Raw genomic sequence first — 18,301 nt, 5'->3', positions numbered from 1 at the left:
CATTTTAGAGGGTGTATGCCTGCATCTTCTTAAGAAGCTTTTCTCAGCAGTTAATAGCCTCCAATGTTGGGCTTGGTCCGTAAGCAATGGAACGAATCTCATAGAACATATGACCTTAGAAACCAGACCTTTATGTTAGTACTTGCCTTTAGGGATTTGTATTAGAGCAGCTTAAGGTTTTTACTTCCAAGGATAATTAGGGATGGATGAGCTCATTAAAGTTTGGCCCACCCAAGTTTTCAGCGTAAACTCTGGGGGCAGCCATGCTTTCTTCCCATACAGTTCCCCCTGAGAGTAACAGAACATTGTCAGATCCCATCACTTCCAAAAGGACTTGCTGTATATGAATTCAACAAACAGTACACAGGCTAGTGATATAATAGCAAAATGCAAAGTCACACAAAAATATATCACAAAGGGCACCTGCTCCACAATAAGGAGCCTTCCTTAGGCTAACAAATAGAAGGCCAGAGAGCCTCTTTCTGTAGTAGTAGTAGTAGTAGTAGTAGTAGTAGTAATAATAATTTATTTATACACCGCCTATCTGGCTGGGTTTTCCCAGCCACTCTTTGTGGCTCCCAACAGAATAATAATAATAATAATAATAATAATAATAATAATGCCATAAAACATCAAACATTAAAATAAAAAATAAAGAAACCCAAACCCGAACAGCAAAATGCCAATTGTGTCATATGATACTTAGATTTGAAAGTGGCCAAAGTGAGTGTGCGGCTTTTGAAGGGCTAAAAGACGTGAAGGCCTGGCTGCTTGTCCCTGTGTAGACCTGTATTATCACTTATATCATAATAATAATATAATAATAATTTATTATTTTTACCCGCTCATCTGGCTCGGTTTCCCCAGCCACACTGGGCGGCTTCCAACAAAATATTAAAATACAATAGTAAGTCAAACATTAAAAACTTCCCTAAACAGGGCTGCCTTCTGACTTATAAAAGTCAGATAGTTGTTTCTTTCCTTGACATCTGATGGGAGAGCGTTTCACAGGGCGGGCGCCACCACCAAGAAGGCCTTTTGGAGAGATGCATATAGGGACAGATTTGCCCAGTTTTCTAAACTATTGATTGTATACTGTTAAGATTTCGCTGTTCAGCTTGATAGTTAAGCCCATTTGTGGGAAGAAACGCTGATTAAACCAGAACATCATTGACTCACAAGTTGATGTACACAGAGGTGATTGTAAAGAAAAAGACTACTTCTGTGATTTATTTATTTGCTTGTTTACACTACTTAATGTGGAGCAGTTGCCCTCGGTGATATATTCTTGTGTGACATTGTATATGAATTCAAAGCATGCAGAGACAAGGAGCCCTGGGTCTTAGACAGTCCAAGTTACAGATGCCCTACTTTTGGGAGTTTAAATTCAAAACATTTTTATGGACCTTCTTGCAAAGCAATCCACTGGACTGTGGATTCTGAAGTGGAAGATCAATGTTTTCTGGGCCATGATCTGCCCAGATCAAATCAGGTGAGTTTGCTCTGGAATCTGAGTAGGATTCCTCCCCCAATTCCTAAATATAATCCCTTTGTAATATTAAAGCAATTGATAGGTGGCATTGTCATTTTGTCATTACTAAGCCAACACTCCAAGTTAATCAGTCATCAAATAATCCTCCACTTTGTAGATTATGGGCATACATTTTAACTTGACCCTGGAATGAACAGAAATTCTCAGGGCTGCTTTTCTCCTTTTCTGGAATTTATTATCTCCCTCTTTGAAATCCTAATTAGCAAATTGAAGAAAAGCCACCCTGCTATAGATTAAAAGATCAAAAAGTTAAGGTTTTTTTTAAAAAAGTGGGATTCAAAACATCAACTTCATTAGGTTTCATGCTCAAATCATATTTAGAAAAAAATAATGTTGCTTTTATGCTTAGTGAAACCATTGGTTTTTCCTACTCAGAATTGTCTATATGTCTGGCAACCAGTCCCCAGGGATTCAGACAGGAATATTTCCTAGCCATACCAAGAAATGCAAGAGAGTGAACCTGGGACCTTTTGTAAGCTTGGATCAATTTGTTCTGCTCCTATGTATTTAGGAGGCCCACACACTTATTTAAACAGCAGCATTAATATGATGTCCCTTGCCCAGTAGATGAGAGGAAGAGACAGTGACAGTTTTGCTGTGGGAGCACAGATATTTTACCTGTAGCTCTCAGATCTTCCCCCGCCCCATTTGAGCTGGATCAGTGCTGTGGGGCTGACTTAACATAGCATGGAAGCTGACTAATAATGAGGGTGGGCCTTAAATATAAGGGTTTGGGAAATGTAGACAATGCAGAAAGGGTAATATTGTTTGTGGGAGGGAATATGCTCATCAAAGAACAAACCTTAGTCAAGTTTTTAATTAGAATGTTGTTCCAGACTTGGCCTGTATGGCATGGCTATTGCATTCTTGACATGCTTTGGTTTACGGCACTTTAAAGACCTTGTTCCTTACTAATGTTGAATGTTAACTTCCTTGCAGGTATGTACCTATTGGAATTACATTTCTTGTTGGAAGCAAGATAGTGGAAATGGACGACATCATGCTTCTGGTGACGAGCCTTGGGAAATATATATTTGCTTCGATTTTGGGCCACTTCATCCACGGACTGGTCGTTTTACCACTTATTTATTTTGCAATTACACGCAAAAACCCTTTCACTTTTCTGCTAGGACTTATAACGCCGTTTGCAACAGCTTTTGCCACTTGTTCCAGGTTGGTTGATGTAAGCTTTTATATGTGAAATGGGAATAGCATTATTCTAATTCAGGGTAATAACTCTAGGTTAATGACCTGCTTAGTCATTTTCATAGCTTTTATTGCAACGCAAGAAACCCTCTTATGGGTGTCTAATTTCTCAAAATGTCACTCAGGCTTTTAGAATGATATTTGGATGTCCCATGTCTATATACCCTAATATAGCTGTCAGAATTTGACAGAGTAATCCTGCCCTCCTGATCCACTGGCTGAAGAGATTTAAGATGGGGTGAAGTTTCTCCAGCAGAGCAGGGGAGCCCACCAAAGAGCCCCCTCTCTCCTTGCAGGTGTAATGGAAAGCTCTGCAGGTGTAGGCCTGCTAATGGTAGTAGCCATTAGTTAGGCCACAAAATAAGGCATTTCAGGAGCAGGCCAGAGGCAGCCTTGGTTCCACTGGATCCAAAGTCTTCCAAGATCCTCCAAGAAGCTCCAAGATCAGGCTCATAAGCTATGCCAGTTTGAGACTGACATAGCCATTTCCTCTTATTAGTTTCAAAGCGGGTGGGGGGCATTTACAATTGGGAGAGGGCTAAAAAGAGAGAGACGCCCCTGTTGCAACCCCATCGTGGGCAGCTGAAGCCAGGAGTTGTAAATGATCTGTTTCTTCACTCCCTTTCCCGCTTAGGATGGCTCTCACCAGTTTTAAAGGGCCAGAGAAAATAGCAGCACCTCTCTAATAGTGTGAGATAGCTGAGGTGCAAATTGTCTGCTTTTGGCCACCAAGACAAATAATGAAATCCAGTCTAATCTAAATTCTTGGACAGTGTCTTGCTTAGACTAGTCATAACAGCTCTGAAACAGAAACAGCAATTTTAAAATGTACCCTAGACCGCCCTTTATTTTTCCTCTAATAAGACTTGGATGTATCTTTTGGAAATACAGAATGTGGAGCTCTTTTCAGTTCCCGGGTTACCCTGGAACGGCATGTACCTGGAATGCTGCACAGTATGTTTAGGCTGGCAGAGAGATCCAGCTGTTAGAATGTTTATATTAATGGGTTACATACATTACCAGACCTGATGATGATATCCTTTCTTGGCCACATCTAGCTCTGCAACTCTTCCATCAATGATGAAATGCATCGAGGAGAATAATGGAATAGACAAAAGAATTAGCAGGTTTATCCTGCCAATTGGGGCCACGGTGAACATGGATGGAGCTGCCATTTTTCAGTGTGTCGCTGCTATCTTTATTGCCCAGCTGAACAACCATGAGCTCAATAGCGGACAGATCTTCACCATTCTGTAAGTTGCAATGCAAAGCTGCTTTTTTTCTGATGGCCGAATGCAGCGATAGCTCCACTGTGGATATGCAACAAATGGAGTTATCTAGCTGTAAAGGTGCAAGAGAGAAACAACAGCTTGCCTTCTTGCAGCTTTCTTGGTTGCACCGCTAGTACTATTTAGAACGTGTGCCCTTCACAGAGGTGGTGGGTTAAATCCAGGCTTCCCCTTCTGTGGATGAAAGAGCTTTCGTTTGCGGAAGGGACTCAGATCCACGGGAGGAAGCCTTCCACCAGTCCTGCTGGTCGTGTCAACATGCTGTTCTGGAGGGAGGATCCCTCAGATCTTCTTTGCGGGTGGGAGCACAGGAGTCTGCAGGGGGAATAGGCAGAAAATAATGTCCTCTTAAGACGGCACCCCATGGACAGTGTTCCACTTCATGGGTAGTCTGGGTTCAATGTGCTGAAAACATCAGCAACTTTCTCCTCCCAGTGAGAAAACAGTCTATTTTACAATTGTGAATAAGTGCTCAGATGGGCAGAAGGTCTGAGCTCCTGCTAACCTAGCAGTTCGAAAACACGCCAAAAAGTGCAAGTAGATAAATAGGTACCGCTCCAGTGGGAAGGTAAATGGCGTTTCCGTGCGCTGCTGTGGTTTCACCAGAAGCGGCTTAGTCATGCTGGCCACATGACCCCGGAAAAACTCTGCTGGCTCCCTCGGCCTGTAAAGTGAGATGAGCGCCGCAACCCCAGAGTCGTCTGCGACTGGACTTAACTGTCAGGGCTCTTTTACCTTTTTACCTGGAACATGTTGTGCCAGCATGTGGGAAGGAAGAAATATCCCTAGACATAAAAGGAAACCTTTGGCATTTTTATGCCTATGTGCCATTGCAGCACAATATTGTAACCACTATTGATTCCCATTGACAGTGTCACGGCAACTGCATCCAGCGTGGGAGCTGCTGGAATCCCAGCGGGAGGAGTTCTCACCATAGCTATTATCTTGGAGGCAATTGGACTTCCCACCAATGATATCTCCCTCATATTGGCTGTCGACTGGATTGTGTAAGTACTTGGTGTGTGGTCAGGGCACACATGATTGTGGCATCGTTGCAGGTGGTTGGTGGCATGAATTGAATATGATATTTTGAGGGGAGCATACTGTTGCACACCACTCCAGTCTCCAAGTGGTGGGAGATTCCTGGGGTTCCAGGTGCTTCACCCAAGGTTGTGTTTCCTTTGCAACGAGGTACCGTGGAGACTGTAGTGTCCTTAAGATATATGGTTTATTTACACACATATATAAGCTGAGCCTATGATGGAGGGTGTTATGTACTGAGTTGAATAGGATCCAAACTGCAGCAGTCTGATTGGTCCTAGAACAATAGGATCCAAAATGCAGCAGTCTGATTGGTCCTAGAACAATAGGATTCAGAATGCAGCAGTCTGATTGGTCCTAGAACAATGCAGCAGTATGATTGGTCGGCAGGAGCCACCCAATCCAGCTCCAGATAGAAGTGAATCCACAACCTGATTGGCCTACAGGAGAATTCCAGAAATAGCCAATCACGTGCAGCCCATTGTGTAAATAATGTATATAAAGCAGATACTTTGAGGGGACATTCATTCCCTCCTCACCACTATGAACTGAATAAAGAGCATGAAATCACTTTGCGACTCTGAGTATATTTCAGAGGGGCTCACAGCATTAACATGCCAAGAATGTCCTGCTTCTCCTATAGCCACAGCCTTGAATTCTAGCAGAAATCAGCCATGGTACTCTCTCTTTCTTTCTCTCTCTCCCTTCCTCTCTCTCTCTCTCTCTCTCTCTCTCTCTCTCTCTCTCTCTCTCTCTCTGCGTTTTCAATCTGCCACTTTTGCATCCAGCTTCTAGCTCACATCACTCACCTCTCAACTCCAGCCTCTTGTCTTTCTGACTAACTGAACGTTGAGAAAGGGAGGCCCCCACATTTGTCCTTTGGCACAGAGCCATTCCCATATTTAGTGGGCCATTACCAGGCTGGCTTGGCTATTCCAGCAGTTGAATCTGTGCTGGATCTAGGAATTAGCTTTCCTGCCTCCTCCCCACAAACTCATAGCAATACATTTCAGAAGATTTATTTTTTTTTTAAGCTGACAGTATGAATAAAGTACATGAATAAAGTGGGTAAAACCTCAGCGCCTAGGACTTGCCGATTGCATGGTCGGCGGTTCGAATCCCCGCGGCGGGGTGCGCTCCTGTCATTCGGTCCCAGCGCCTGCCAACCTAGCAGTTCGAAAGCACCTCCGGGTGCAAGTAGATAAATAGGGACCGCTTACCAGCGGGAAGGTAAACGGTGTTCCGTGTGCTGCGCTGGCTCGCCAGATGCAGCTTTGCCACGCTGGCCACGTGACCCGGAAGTGTCTCCGGACAGCGCTGGCTCCCGGCCTCTAGAGTGAGATGAGCGCACAACCCTAGAGTCTGTCAAGACTGGCCCGTACGGGCAGGGGTACCTTTACCTCTATGAATAAAGTACAGAATTCCTAAAAGGCAGGAACCTAAAAAATGAAAGAGAGATGCTGTATACTGTAGGTCAGTTATCAACAGCCAATCTTGATGATGTTATGGCACAGCTTATCCTTAAACTCTCCAGTTAAAGAGATTAGGGACTCAGCTACATTAGTAAAAAAAATCAACACCAATGCTTTGAATGTGTAACACCAGATGGCGCCAGAGAACAAACAGATTTTCTATGCAATTTTTACATAGGGGTTTTTTTTTTTTTGTTATAATAATTTAATTTCTGACTTATTTATAGCGTGGTTTTCCCCCTGTGTGTAGATCCATCCTGGGTTGCAGTCTACAGTAGACAATTTGGGCCCAGATTGACCAACAGTCTGACAAGCTATAAGGCAGTTTGTTGTGTTCCTGTGAGGGGAGCTAAAGTTTCTCTCCATAGCAACTTACTTTCCTACAATCCACTCCTCCAGGCACTTTTTGTCTTGGCTGGCAGCACTGGGAATGATTGACTTTTGGCTTATCCACACTTCCCCTTCCTCCGCTCTTTCCAGGCATGGTCTGCGCTTTAAAGCTCCGTGCGAAAACCCGCTCTTTAAAGCTCAGCTGGAGCAAATAGCAATCCGTGGAAAACCCAAATTGACATTTGCTCCGATTGAACGCTGAAAAGTGGGGAAAGCTCAGACCAAAAAAAGAAAATGCTTGGGACACAAGAGCTTTTAAGCGAGGGCCTGCGCTTGGAAAGAGTGGGACAAAAGATAAGTGTGGACAAGCCCTAAGAGAGAAGCATTGTGGAGGGTGGAGCTGTAGGGAGCTTCAGTGTTGGAGCACCCTCTCTGCTTGCAGAAGGCCACAGGTTCAATCCTCAGCATCTCCAGGTAGGACTGAAACCCTGAAGAGCAGGTGCCAATTAGCCCTGACAATACTGGGCTAGATGCACTGTTGGTTTGACTCGTTATAAAGCAACCTTCCATTTTCCTATGAGATAAGCCACAATTCAGCAGAGAGTAGCCTCCCCTCCCCTGGAACTACTGCTGCCCTGTCTGGTTAGAGTCAGGCCCTTGGACAATATAAGTATTGATGCCTCCAGCCAGCTATAGTAACCACTGTTTTTGATTACCACTGACCTTTAAAGCCCTAAACAGCCTCGGTCCAGTATACCAGAAGGAGCGTCTCCACCCCATCGTTCTGCCCGGACACTGAGGTCCAGCGCTGATGGCCTTCTGGCAGATCCCTCGCTGTGAGAAGCCAAGTTACAGGGAACCAGGCAGAGGGCCTTCTCGGTAGTGGCACCGGCCCTGTGGAACGCCCTCCCACCAGATGTCAAAGAGAAGAACAACTACCAGACTTTTAGAAGACATCTGAAGGCAGCCCTGTTTAGGGAAGCTTTTAATGTTTAATAGACTATTGTATTTTAATATTCTGTTGGAAGCTGCCCAGAGTGGCTGGGGAAGCCCAGCCAGATGGGTGGGGTATAAATAATAAATTATTATTATTATTATTATTATTATTATTAGCCTCTGTAGCTGGAGCACCACTCAGTCTCATGCTCTACTGACTGAGCTATCATCAAGGAGGAGAGCTGTTTCATTCCAGTCACTTGTTTATTCCTACTGGAGGGAATAAGGAGGTCATTGCTCTGGCTGTTCAGGTTTGTCCTTGTTCGTTCTCATGGTGGCTACATTGGCCTGCAGTTGCAACAGAGGAAAACAGAGGAAAGCAGCTCATGTGTGGATCCTTCTCATTCTGCTTCTCTCAGTATTGTCCACACTGAATAATAATAATAATAATAATAATAATAATAATAATAATAATAATTTATTATTTGTACCCCACTCGTCTGGCTGGGTTTCCCCAGCCACTCTGGGCGGCTTCCACAGAGACCAAAAATACACTAAAATATCACACATTAAAAACTTCCCTGAACAGGGCTGCCTTAAGATGTCTTCTGAATGTCAGGTAGTTGTTTATCGCTTTCACGTCTGATGGGAGGGCGTTCCACAGGGCGGGCGCCACTACCGAGAAGGCCCTCTGCCTGGTTCCCTGTAACTTGGTTTCTCATAGTGAGAGAACTGCCAGACGGTCCTCGGCACTGGACCTCAGGGTCCGGGCAGAGCGATGGGGGTGGAGACGCTCCTTCAGGTATACTGGGCCGAGGCCGTTTAGGGCTTTAAAGGTCAGCACCAACACTTTGAATCGTGCTCAGAAGCAGCAGCTTTCTTGTGTTTCAGACCAGGTCTCTCTCAGCCCTAACCTGGAGATACCAGGCATTGAATTTGGAACCTTCTGCATGCAAAGCAGATTCTTTGCCTGTAGGCTGTGGCCCTTCTTCAAGTTTTCAAGGCATGTTGGGCTGCGTGTAAGTAGAACTGGGGGAGCAGTATTCTGCCTGAGGTGGGCTTTGCTTCAGACCCTGAGCCTGCTCACTGAAATGGAGCAAATTCTGAGAAGCTCTACTCAGTTTCTCATGACGTCTGAACTGTATACACCTGGGGGGAAATGGTACCCTGTAGGCTGACTGAGCAATCTCATCTCCTGTGATGTTTTGTTAACACCGGGTACCCTTTGTGCTCTTTCCCAATTGACCAGGGACCGGACCACTACAGTTGTGAATGTAGAAGGAGATGCCTTTGGAGCAGGTATCCTTCATTATCTGAATCAGAAAGAAGCCAAGGAGAAAGCAGAAGAAAAACTAAACGAAGTCTGCGTAGAAGCCATTCCAAACAGCAAGGCTGAGGGGGAAACGTCACCTCTGGTAATGCACAGAAGCCAAGACATCACATTTGCCGCTCCGCCACCTAGCACTAAAGATCTAGAATCTAAAGAGTCAGTCCTATGAATGAGAAGAGCGGGGAGGCACTCTGAGGACACTGTATGTTGGAGACAACAGCATATTTAACTTGGAGCAGACCCAAGCGGCCGTTTGGATTGAACCGATGCGTCCCTTTTCCATTTTGGTGGTACGGAACACTGTGGTAGCCAGTCACAGACTACGTGTGTGCGCGCGCATTTCTGGTGTGTTTCCCCCTTTGAGTGCAGACACTTTTGCGATGAGGTAGTGATGTTTCGTAGTTTTGCGTGTGTGCAGAATATGCAACGCTCGTGCGCTGATACGAGTGAAAGCAAGGTGTTTGCTTTTTGCTGGAACACTAAAGGCCCACTCTGAGAGGTAGATTTTGACAGCTGGATCGTACTAGGCAAGGTCACCTTGATAGCCTACCTTGTATGGGGAGACAAATTGAGTTCTCTCCCTTTATTACATCAAGCCTGCCCTGTTGTATTCCGAAAGGCCCCCTCTCTGTGAAGGGATAAGTCTTGATTCTAAGGCCAGAGATTATGGGATTATGTTTCTGCTACCAGTTACTGGACATATCTTGATGATGCAGAGTGGACTTGAACCAATGTATGCCAGACATGCATGCCTAATGGAAACTAGTCCTAGCTATTCTAAAAAGTACATTCTCATTTACCGTATTTTTTGCTCTATAAGACTCACTTTTTCCCTCCTAAAAAGTAAGGGGAAATGTGTGTGCGTCTTATGGAGCGAATGCAGGCTGCGCAGCTATCCCAGAAGCCAGAACAGCAAGAGGGATTGCTGCTTTCACTGTGCAGCGATCCCTCTTGCTGTTCTGGCTTCTGAGATTCAGAATATTTTTTTTCTTGTTTTCCTCCTCCAAAAACTTGTGGTCTTGTGGTCTGGTGCGTCTTATAGAGTGAAAAATACAGTATATTTCTCTTATCCCCCTCCTGCTAAGCCACACTATCTGTGTATGTTAAACATTGGGATATTTGAAAAGAATCTTTAGCTGCTCCAACTAAGAAATGTCAAGAACCTGTAACTATACAGGAATGGCCACAGTGAGCTTGATGTGACAAGTTCAAAGACTGTTTTACACAAGACACTTAATTTGCCTCTGAGCATCTCTTGGCTCCTTTATTCTAACATCTGGCTATTGTTTAGACAGATGAAAGGCATTTGTAATGTAATTGAACATTCTGGATTATTGGTAAGTGTTAGCATCCATATTACAAACCTGATTGAAGAAAGACTGATTTAAGCTTCCTGTGCAGATATTCTCATTCTGGTTTCCTTCTTATCACTGGTACTAGTTAACACACATTATTACTTAAGGCCTTAAACCTCAAGAATGCAGACCAAAGAAAAGACTTGAAGCAGTATAGTCATTATTTTCTCTATGACTGTTAAAGTGCTTGTTCTTTGCTTTAGAAGAGCTGTTCTTGACCTCTAATGCACTACTACCAACTATTTCTGCACCATTATCATTAAATGCCCCCTAAGCCATAGGTAAGAATTGGGACATAAAAACAGGACTCCAGACAAGGCAATTTATTCTAATATATAGGCATAGAGAGCTGCCGCAAATGCATCCCTGCTCAGAATACATTTAATACATTATATCGACTGTTTTGGAGGAAGGGAGAACAGAATGAGAGCCTGACTCTACCTTTCCTCCAAACGGGTACAGTGGTACCTCAGTTTTTGAACGTTTCCATTGACGAATGTTTCAGTTTTTGAACGCCGTAAACCCGGAAGTAAATGCTTCCGTTTTCAAACGTGCCTTGGAAGTTGAACGGCTTCCACTGAGTGTACAGTGGTACCGTCGGGTTAAGTACTTAATTCGTTCCAGAGGTCCATTCTTAACCTGAAACTGTTCTTAACCTGAAGCACCACTTCAGCTAATGGGGCCTCCTGCTGCCGCCGCGCTGCCGGAGCACGATTTCTGTTCTCATCCTGAAGCACTATTTCCGGGTTAGTGGAGTCTGTAACCTGAAGCGTATGTAACCTGAGGTACCACTGTATATGTTATTTTTCTCAATTTTCTCAATTATATTTGTAAACTGCCCTTTGCGCCTCGGTTTCTGAACTCGAACAATCTTCCGGAACGGATTACGTTCAAAAACCGAGATACCACTGTATTTTAACACCCAGCTGGGACTTCTGGATTGAGCTTTGAATCCAAGCACTCTCCCACAAAACCCTGGCTTGTGTTTCTTTGTACAAGATGGGGAGCCTTTTAGTGTAGGATAAAATGGGATAAGCTGAGATGAACTCCTCCTTGATACAAGGATGGGAAACTTTTGATTATCTTACTAATAATAATAATGCTGATTTCTTATCTGCCTCTTAGGAGGAATGATCCGGTCTCTATCTGCTGAAATGACCCTTTTTCGGTCAGCACAATTTGGTTTAGTGCAGGCCCTTGAAAAAAGGTTGCACATAAATATTGACCCCCAAAATCTCCCTTCTCTGTGGGAACACAGCAGCATTTATCATGTGTACCTTTTCAAGTGTACTTCTTCTTACAATGTGTTATGCAAAGAATGCCGTCTTGTTTTGCTGGGTCCTATAGCTAAAGGTCTATGACATGCTGACTGACAAAGGCCCTGCTGTAGTCTTAGTAGCCCAGCCAGTTAAGCCAGTCCTCTTTGCACAAATTGCCAGGTTCTCTTTTGCAAGAAAGATACAATCTGTAAATAATCCCATTGCCTTTCAGTTAGATAATCATTGTCATAAGATTGCATCTATCCCTTGCTTAAATTGTTGAGCACACTTCAGAAAGGATGGGGGTATATTCTGTCTGTGGTCTTGATTTCAGGGTTCCTGTTGAACAAATGACAGACATACAGACTGAGATGACAGATGATGCAGATAAACTTAGCTTACATTGAAGAGAAAGGCAGTGTACATCTTTTCTTGTTTCTGGCAGCAGCTTATAGCTTTGTTTGGGGTTCATGAGTCAAGTATTTCAGCTTACACATTCAAAGTATATAGGAGAGCTTGCAGGGAAGAAGCAGTCCATTTGGAGAATAAACACCAGCAAACTGCTTTAATTGATCTAGCAAATGTTTAAGCAAGAAATAAAAGAAGTTCAAAAGTTGAAAGTAGCATCTTTCCTAATCAGTAACAACATTTAAGTTCAGCTGTTCTTCAGGAAATACCCCATTTTCTCAACCTGTAATATACTGGAGCCACTTTTGCAAGAACGGCTCAAACAATTTACATTTTGCAGGTGATAAAGGCCAAACTACACAGGATACTCATGACTGGATCTCCCAACACATTTAATTTTAACTTAACAGGAACTCTAGGGTCTCGCCTCCCTCCTCTCCCTGAATTGGATCAGGTTGACGAAGGGGTGGCTAATTATTTTCCTCCTTGCACTGTTTCCCCTGCTTTAACTTGCCCCCACTGCTGCTAACTGGGGGAAGTGTAAGTAAGGGAGGCTGTCGTGCTCACTTCTGTTACCTATGAGAAGCTAGAGGGTGGAATAAGGACGGACTAAATGTAACTACTCGAGGTGTAAGAAACAAAGGCTTACCTAGTCCAGCATCCTGTTTCTCACAGTGGCCAAGCAGCTGCCATGGGGAAGCCCACAAGCAGGGCAACAGCCCTCCCCTGATGGGGACCCCCAGCCAACTGGTATTCAGAGGAATACCCCCTCTGGTCCTGGAGGTAGTAGACCACAGTCTTGACTAGCAGCAATTGACAGCCTTACCCTCCATGTTGAAGTGGCTTATTTCAGATGGAGAGCGAGTACCACATCCAGGGAGAACTAGGCCATAAAGGTAAATGGACCCCTGACCATTAGGTCCAATCGCGGACGACTCTGGGGTTGCAGCGCTCATCTCACTTTACTGGCCGAGGGAGCCGGCGTACAGCTTCCGGGTCATGTGGCCAGCATGACTAAGCCGCTTCTGGCAAAACAGAGCAGCGCACGGAAACGCTGTTTACCTCCCTGCCGGAGTGGTACCTATTTATCTACTTGCACTTTGACGTGCTTTCGAACTGCTAGGTTGGCAGGAGCAGGGACCGAGCAACGGGAGCTCACCCCGTCACGGGGATTCGAACCGCCGACCTTCTGATCGGCAATTCCTAGGCTCTGTGGTTTAACCCACAGCGCCACCCGCGACATACATTAATGAGCCCCAGTTCCATGTTGAGTCTATAGCAGAGGCAGGACTGCTGGGGCACTGCCCCACGAACCTTGGCCTACTCACCAGCAGCTCCCTACTTGCCTACCTCCTTACTTGCAGCCGTGGCACAGCCTGTCAGCTTCCTTCTCCTTCTTGGCCTCAGTGGTGCCCTTGTGGAACTCAGTGGGAAAGAGGATAGGGTCAAAGGTAGAATTAGTTGGCTCCACCTCTCATTGGCTCTGGCTGCACCCACTGCCAGACTCTCTGCCTTCGGTACCACCGGTTCCAATGGATACCACCCAGCGCAGCTTAGCCACACAACTCCCTCTAATTCTTTATGGTGTTCACGGTAGCAAACACTGTTGTGCACACAGTAAACACACCCCTTGTCATAGGAGAAGGTGGAAGACTAGTTTTCTAACGTCGCTGCAGGTATCCTCTGTAGCCCGTCATATAAGTGGGGCTGCAACAGAAGAAAACCTGTCTCCCATGCCAGATAAAACCTGTCGTTAATGTCTGCAAAGTGTCATGAGATGAAGAAACATTATTGAAATGATACAGGGTATCATAGAAATGTAATCTGCTCTGCTTTTGGGCGCTCAGGTTGCCTAACAAATACGGTATTAAGAGCCAGTACACTTTTTGTCCCGGTGGGAGGCTTGAACAAAGAACCCTTCTGCCGAATCTCCAAAATGGCGAAACCAGCTGAATGTGTTCCCATCACCTTTTGCTGAGAAGATGAAAGCCTTTGGGGATGTTCTTGCCCGTAATGAGGGTACCTTTTCATGCTAAGTATCTGAATTGCAGGCTGATTTGGGAAAAGCTAATTGAGAACAGAAGCTAAAGAGGAAAACACTTGTTTCTCAACATTTTCTTCAGTTCAAATATTGAGTCAGTGCCAACATAATTACCAAATTGCAGTCTTCTCTTTCCTTCTCTTGTTAAACAATTCTGCTTTCCCCAGTATCTTTATTTTCGAGAAAATCAAGTGGGTACATAGCTGGAAATTGCGCAGGTCATGTGTTCTTTGGCAGCTGCGAACTTCTTTTCTACCAGGCAATCCCTGGACAAAATCCAAGGTGATCGTATCCTTTCTACCCCAACACTGTGTACATTGCGTAACACATGTCCTTTTGTACCTTTCCAGAAAGCAAATGCAGCTGCTTTTTTGAACATGGATGGCACAGCCTGTCTTCAGGCGCCCTATGGACCTTTAAATTAGCACATGCCCATTAGGCATGGTCATACTACCAGGTCAGACTGTGTTAACCTGCAACATGGTACTGTCTCCTTTGACTAGCAGCTGTTCTCCATCATCTCAGGCCTTTTGCATTCTTTTCAAGCTGGTTCTTTTTAATTACAGATGCCAGAGACCGCACCTAAGTCATTCTGCATGCAAAACTACCGGTAGTGATAAGTTACTGTACTCTGGTCCCTCACCAGTTGATTTAAATGGCACGAATGTAGTTATAGGAAGCTTTGAGCTTTGTGAGTAGTCTTGCGTATTTGTAGCCTGAAACAGCAAACTTTCACCACCATCTGATAGTTTTAACAACATTCCAGTTCTCTACAGGCCACTAAGAAATCTTAATGTCATAATCTCTGCTCTCCTCTCCATTCTCTGAATATTTCCCATTCCTTCAAAAGAGAAGGGTTTAAACCACTTGAGATAGACATTAGTCTTGTCTCCCTCTAGAGTAATTAGAGTGAAGAAGGGAATAGTTTCCCCCCCCCCATGTGATAAACTGCATCTGTGTGCGATTATTAGTGCTTCTTTATGTGCAAGCAAACGCTAGCTATGTACACACTCTGCCATTAAAGCACATTTGAAGCAGTTTCTTCCCCTCAAAGAATTCTGGGCAGTATAGTTTACCTCTCAGAAATACAGTTTCCAGGAACTCTAAACTTCAGTGCCCAGAATTCTTTGAGGGGGTGTGTGTGCTTTGAATATGCTTTAGAGTAGCGTTTCCCAAACTTGGGTCTCCAGCTGTTTTTGGACTACAACTCCCATCATCCCTAGCTAGCGGAACATGTGGTCAGGGATGATGGGAATTGTAGTCCAAAAACAGCACTTACACCACTTCAGTGGCTGAAAAAAGAAACCCTGGAATTTTTTAAAGGATTGTTTTGCCAGACCTCCTTATGCACTTGGACATGGCCAGTAGATTTTGTTGTTCTTGTTGTAAGGATTTCTCATATTTCATGAAACAGCCATATCCTGGGCTAAACTGATTTCGAAAGCCATGGAAGGAGAGTGAAGGATCGATGTAAACACTAAAAATGAGGATTCAGGTTCATAGTTTAAACAATGAGCAAAGCAGTTGATTTTTGCAGTGCAGCGCAGTTGTGGAAAGTGCTACTGAAAAGGAAGGTAACTAGTTGGAGGGGAATTGTGGAGAGGGATCGAGACTCACATATTAAGGGGTGGGTTTGGAGAAAACGTGAGGGGTACGTAGAGATGCTGTCCTGTTTTCATTATGGAGGAGATGTGGCCTGAAGTGCGTGCGGTCTTCTGGTGATTTCAGGTGATCCAGGCTAGCTTTCAGCTAGCTTGCCAGGAGGTAGAAATGCAAATCTATGCATTGTGAGTGGTGAGGCTTCGAAAAGAACTGTGTCCAAACTGTAGCTGACTGATTTGGTGCTACAAAGCTCAAACTGGATGGGAGAGGGAGGCACCTTAAGGAAAACGTATCAACAAACCTAAGTGTTTCCACTATAGCCATTCTTTTAGGTGGTTGCCTCTCTGGTCCCTGCTACACTCCCATTTTCTTCTGGTTTAGCGAGATCAGTCCAAACCCTCATGTTAGCAAGATCACTTCAAAGTGGTATATCATTTCAGTGACTAAACATCTCATAAGGAAAAATACGGTTCTGCCACCTATTTCAGACTTCGGAGTGCTTTCCCGTTCTGTGTGTCTACATTTTTAAGCCGTATCTTTACATATGTGCTTTGCGACTCTTCTTAGTTAGGTTTTTAGGAGGAAATATAATGTCACGCCTTGTTACAGTGCAAGAATGCCTTCTGTGTCTTTCTCTGCTGATGTCCACAGTAAATGGCAGGTGGAGCCAAAAGAACCTCTGTTAAACTGAAAACGAACCGCTGGATGGATATTTTGCTCAACATGGTGCCTTCATAATAAGGAAGGCCCATGCTGGGAAGGCCGTGAGTCTAAAAAAGAACTCTGACACCACCTGCCTTATTATACCTCAGGTGCTTTGACCTTCTCAGCGCTGCTGTTGGCCACTGTTTAGTATCTTGCTGTTTTTATAACTATGCACCGTGGGAGGCAGAGCCTCCTGTTGCTAGCAGTGAGGTGGGCCATTATCCTAGGGGAAGGAGGGCCAAATTACACATGATGTTATTCACACAGCAATGGTGGGATTGGTGTTTTTAAAGTAAATAGCAGCTGCAAGAGGGCCTAATCCAGACCACAAACAGAGTAAAGGATAGGGAGGTATTGAACCCTTTACAGCTGCTGCAGTCCCACTTGATCTCTCTCTCTCTCAACACATACACACACACACACAACTATTTGCGATGGAAGGAAAGTTCCCATTGGCATCAATTGAATTGTTTGATGTATTCCTTCATTAAACTCATTGGTTCACTGATATGTCTGCTTTTTTAAAACTATGAGTTTGTTTAACAGGGACAAATCAGAAAGGTTATTTTTTTGCATGATTAGTGCAGTATAATTCTGTACTATTCTAATGTTTCAATGAACATTGTTATGGTGCATCACACCTGTCTTGTTCTAGTATATTTCATAGGAATATAAAGGCATAGCCCTAAAAGAAAGGAATTGTCAGATGCCAAAAACCTATGTTGACTGTACAGATAACCACTCCATTTTCTAAAAGTTCCTCCCCTCGCTTTGTGAAATGTTCTTAATATATATTTTGTCCATATGGCTCCATACAGTCCTGATCACTACAAAGGACCAATTACATTTGTGTACATTAAAGGCATTCTATGTAGATATGTGATTGCAGAGCTGATGTTATGATACTATTTGTGTATTTTGCCTCTATACATAAGATGTTCCTCAAACCCTCACTTGTTCTTGCCTAGAGTGTGCTGCCTAATGAATCAAGTTCCTTTCTAACTTGACAGGGAATAAACTCTCTAACTCCCAAACAATCATGTTTGTTCACTGGTTTTTTTTCCTGAATCTGAAATAAAATTCCTTTAGTCTGAATGCACCATGATTGGTCTTTTTGGGAAAAGAATATAGATTCTATTGTACAGCGGTACAATAGAGGTATTCTTAGAACATGATATCTTTTGGTATTGCCCGTCAGGAAGCTATTATCATGGCTCTTTGCATGGCCAGTTCTGAGTTTATATGTATGACAGCAGTAAGGAGTGCATGAATCTGCCCATTTTTGTCTCTCTTTCTCATTTTATTCCATTCTTCACAATTCTGCAATATATTTTCCCACTGCTATATGTATTTTTGTGCACACTTGGATTTCTTCCTGTGCGAAGGCTTACATCTTGCCCCCACCAGCTTTGCTAGAGATGGATGGGTGACAAAGTGGCAAGGCAGTATTGGGTTCTGTTCCTTTGGGTAGGGTCCAGTCAAGCCACCTCTACACAGGTAAGTAGCAGAAGGGATACTTTAGTGTAGATCTTAAGACCAGAACACATAAAGGAGTATCCACCGATGGTTGACGCTTAACCAGCATTCCCTGTAATTTGCAAGTCGACCAATACTTCTTCTGGTGCCAGCAATGCAGAATGTATTCTCCCGTTCTGCATTTGAGCCAAATAGTCTCCAGCATTAACCTCTGACATGCTCTGAGGCAGAGATGCCAAACTTTCAAGAGATTTTCTCCCTCTCAGCCTGTACTTATGTGTTGTGGGGAGCAATCTGAA

The 18,301-nt window shown here is 44.1% G+C and overlaps 1 protein-coding gene across 1 annotated transcript in view; it reads left to right on the top strand.

The window, feature by feature from the left end:
- SLC1A4 (solute carrier family 1 member 4) overlaps window positions 1–17,563 on the top strand; it is a 39,711-nt gene extending 22,148 nt beyond the window's left edge. The window contains exons 6-9 of the mRNA XM_028722028.2: window positions 2,492–2,725; window positions 3,817–4,011; window positions 4,920–5,054; window positions 9,076–17,563. Coding sequence (XP_028577861.2) covers window positions 2,492–2,725; window positions 3,817–4,011; window positions 4,920–5,054; window positions 9,076–9,325 — 814 coding nt within the window. The 3' untranslated portion in view covers window positions 9,326–17,563. The remainder of the gene's footprint in view (window positions 1–2,491; window positions 2,726–3,816; window positions 4,012–4,919; window positions 5,055–9,075) is intronic.
- Window positions 17,564–18,301: the final 738 nt, after the last annotated feature.

This window comes from Podarcis muralis, chromosome 3 (assembly GCF_964188315.1).
Source record: "Podarcis muralis chromosome 3, rPodMur119.hap1.1, whole genome shotgun sequence".
Classification (NCBI taxonomy): Eukaryota; Metazoa; Chordata; class Lepidosauria; order Squamata; family Lacertidae; genus Podarcis; species Podarcis muralis.
This window is presented reverse-complemented; position numbering and strand designations above follow the sequence as displayed.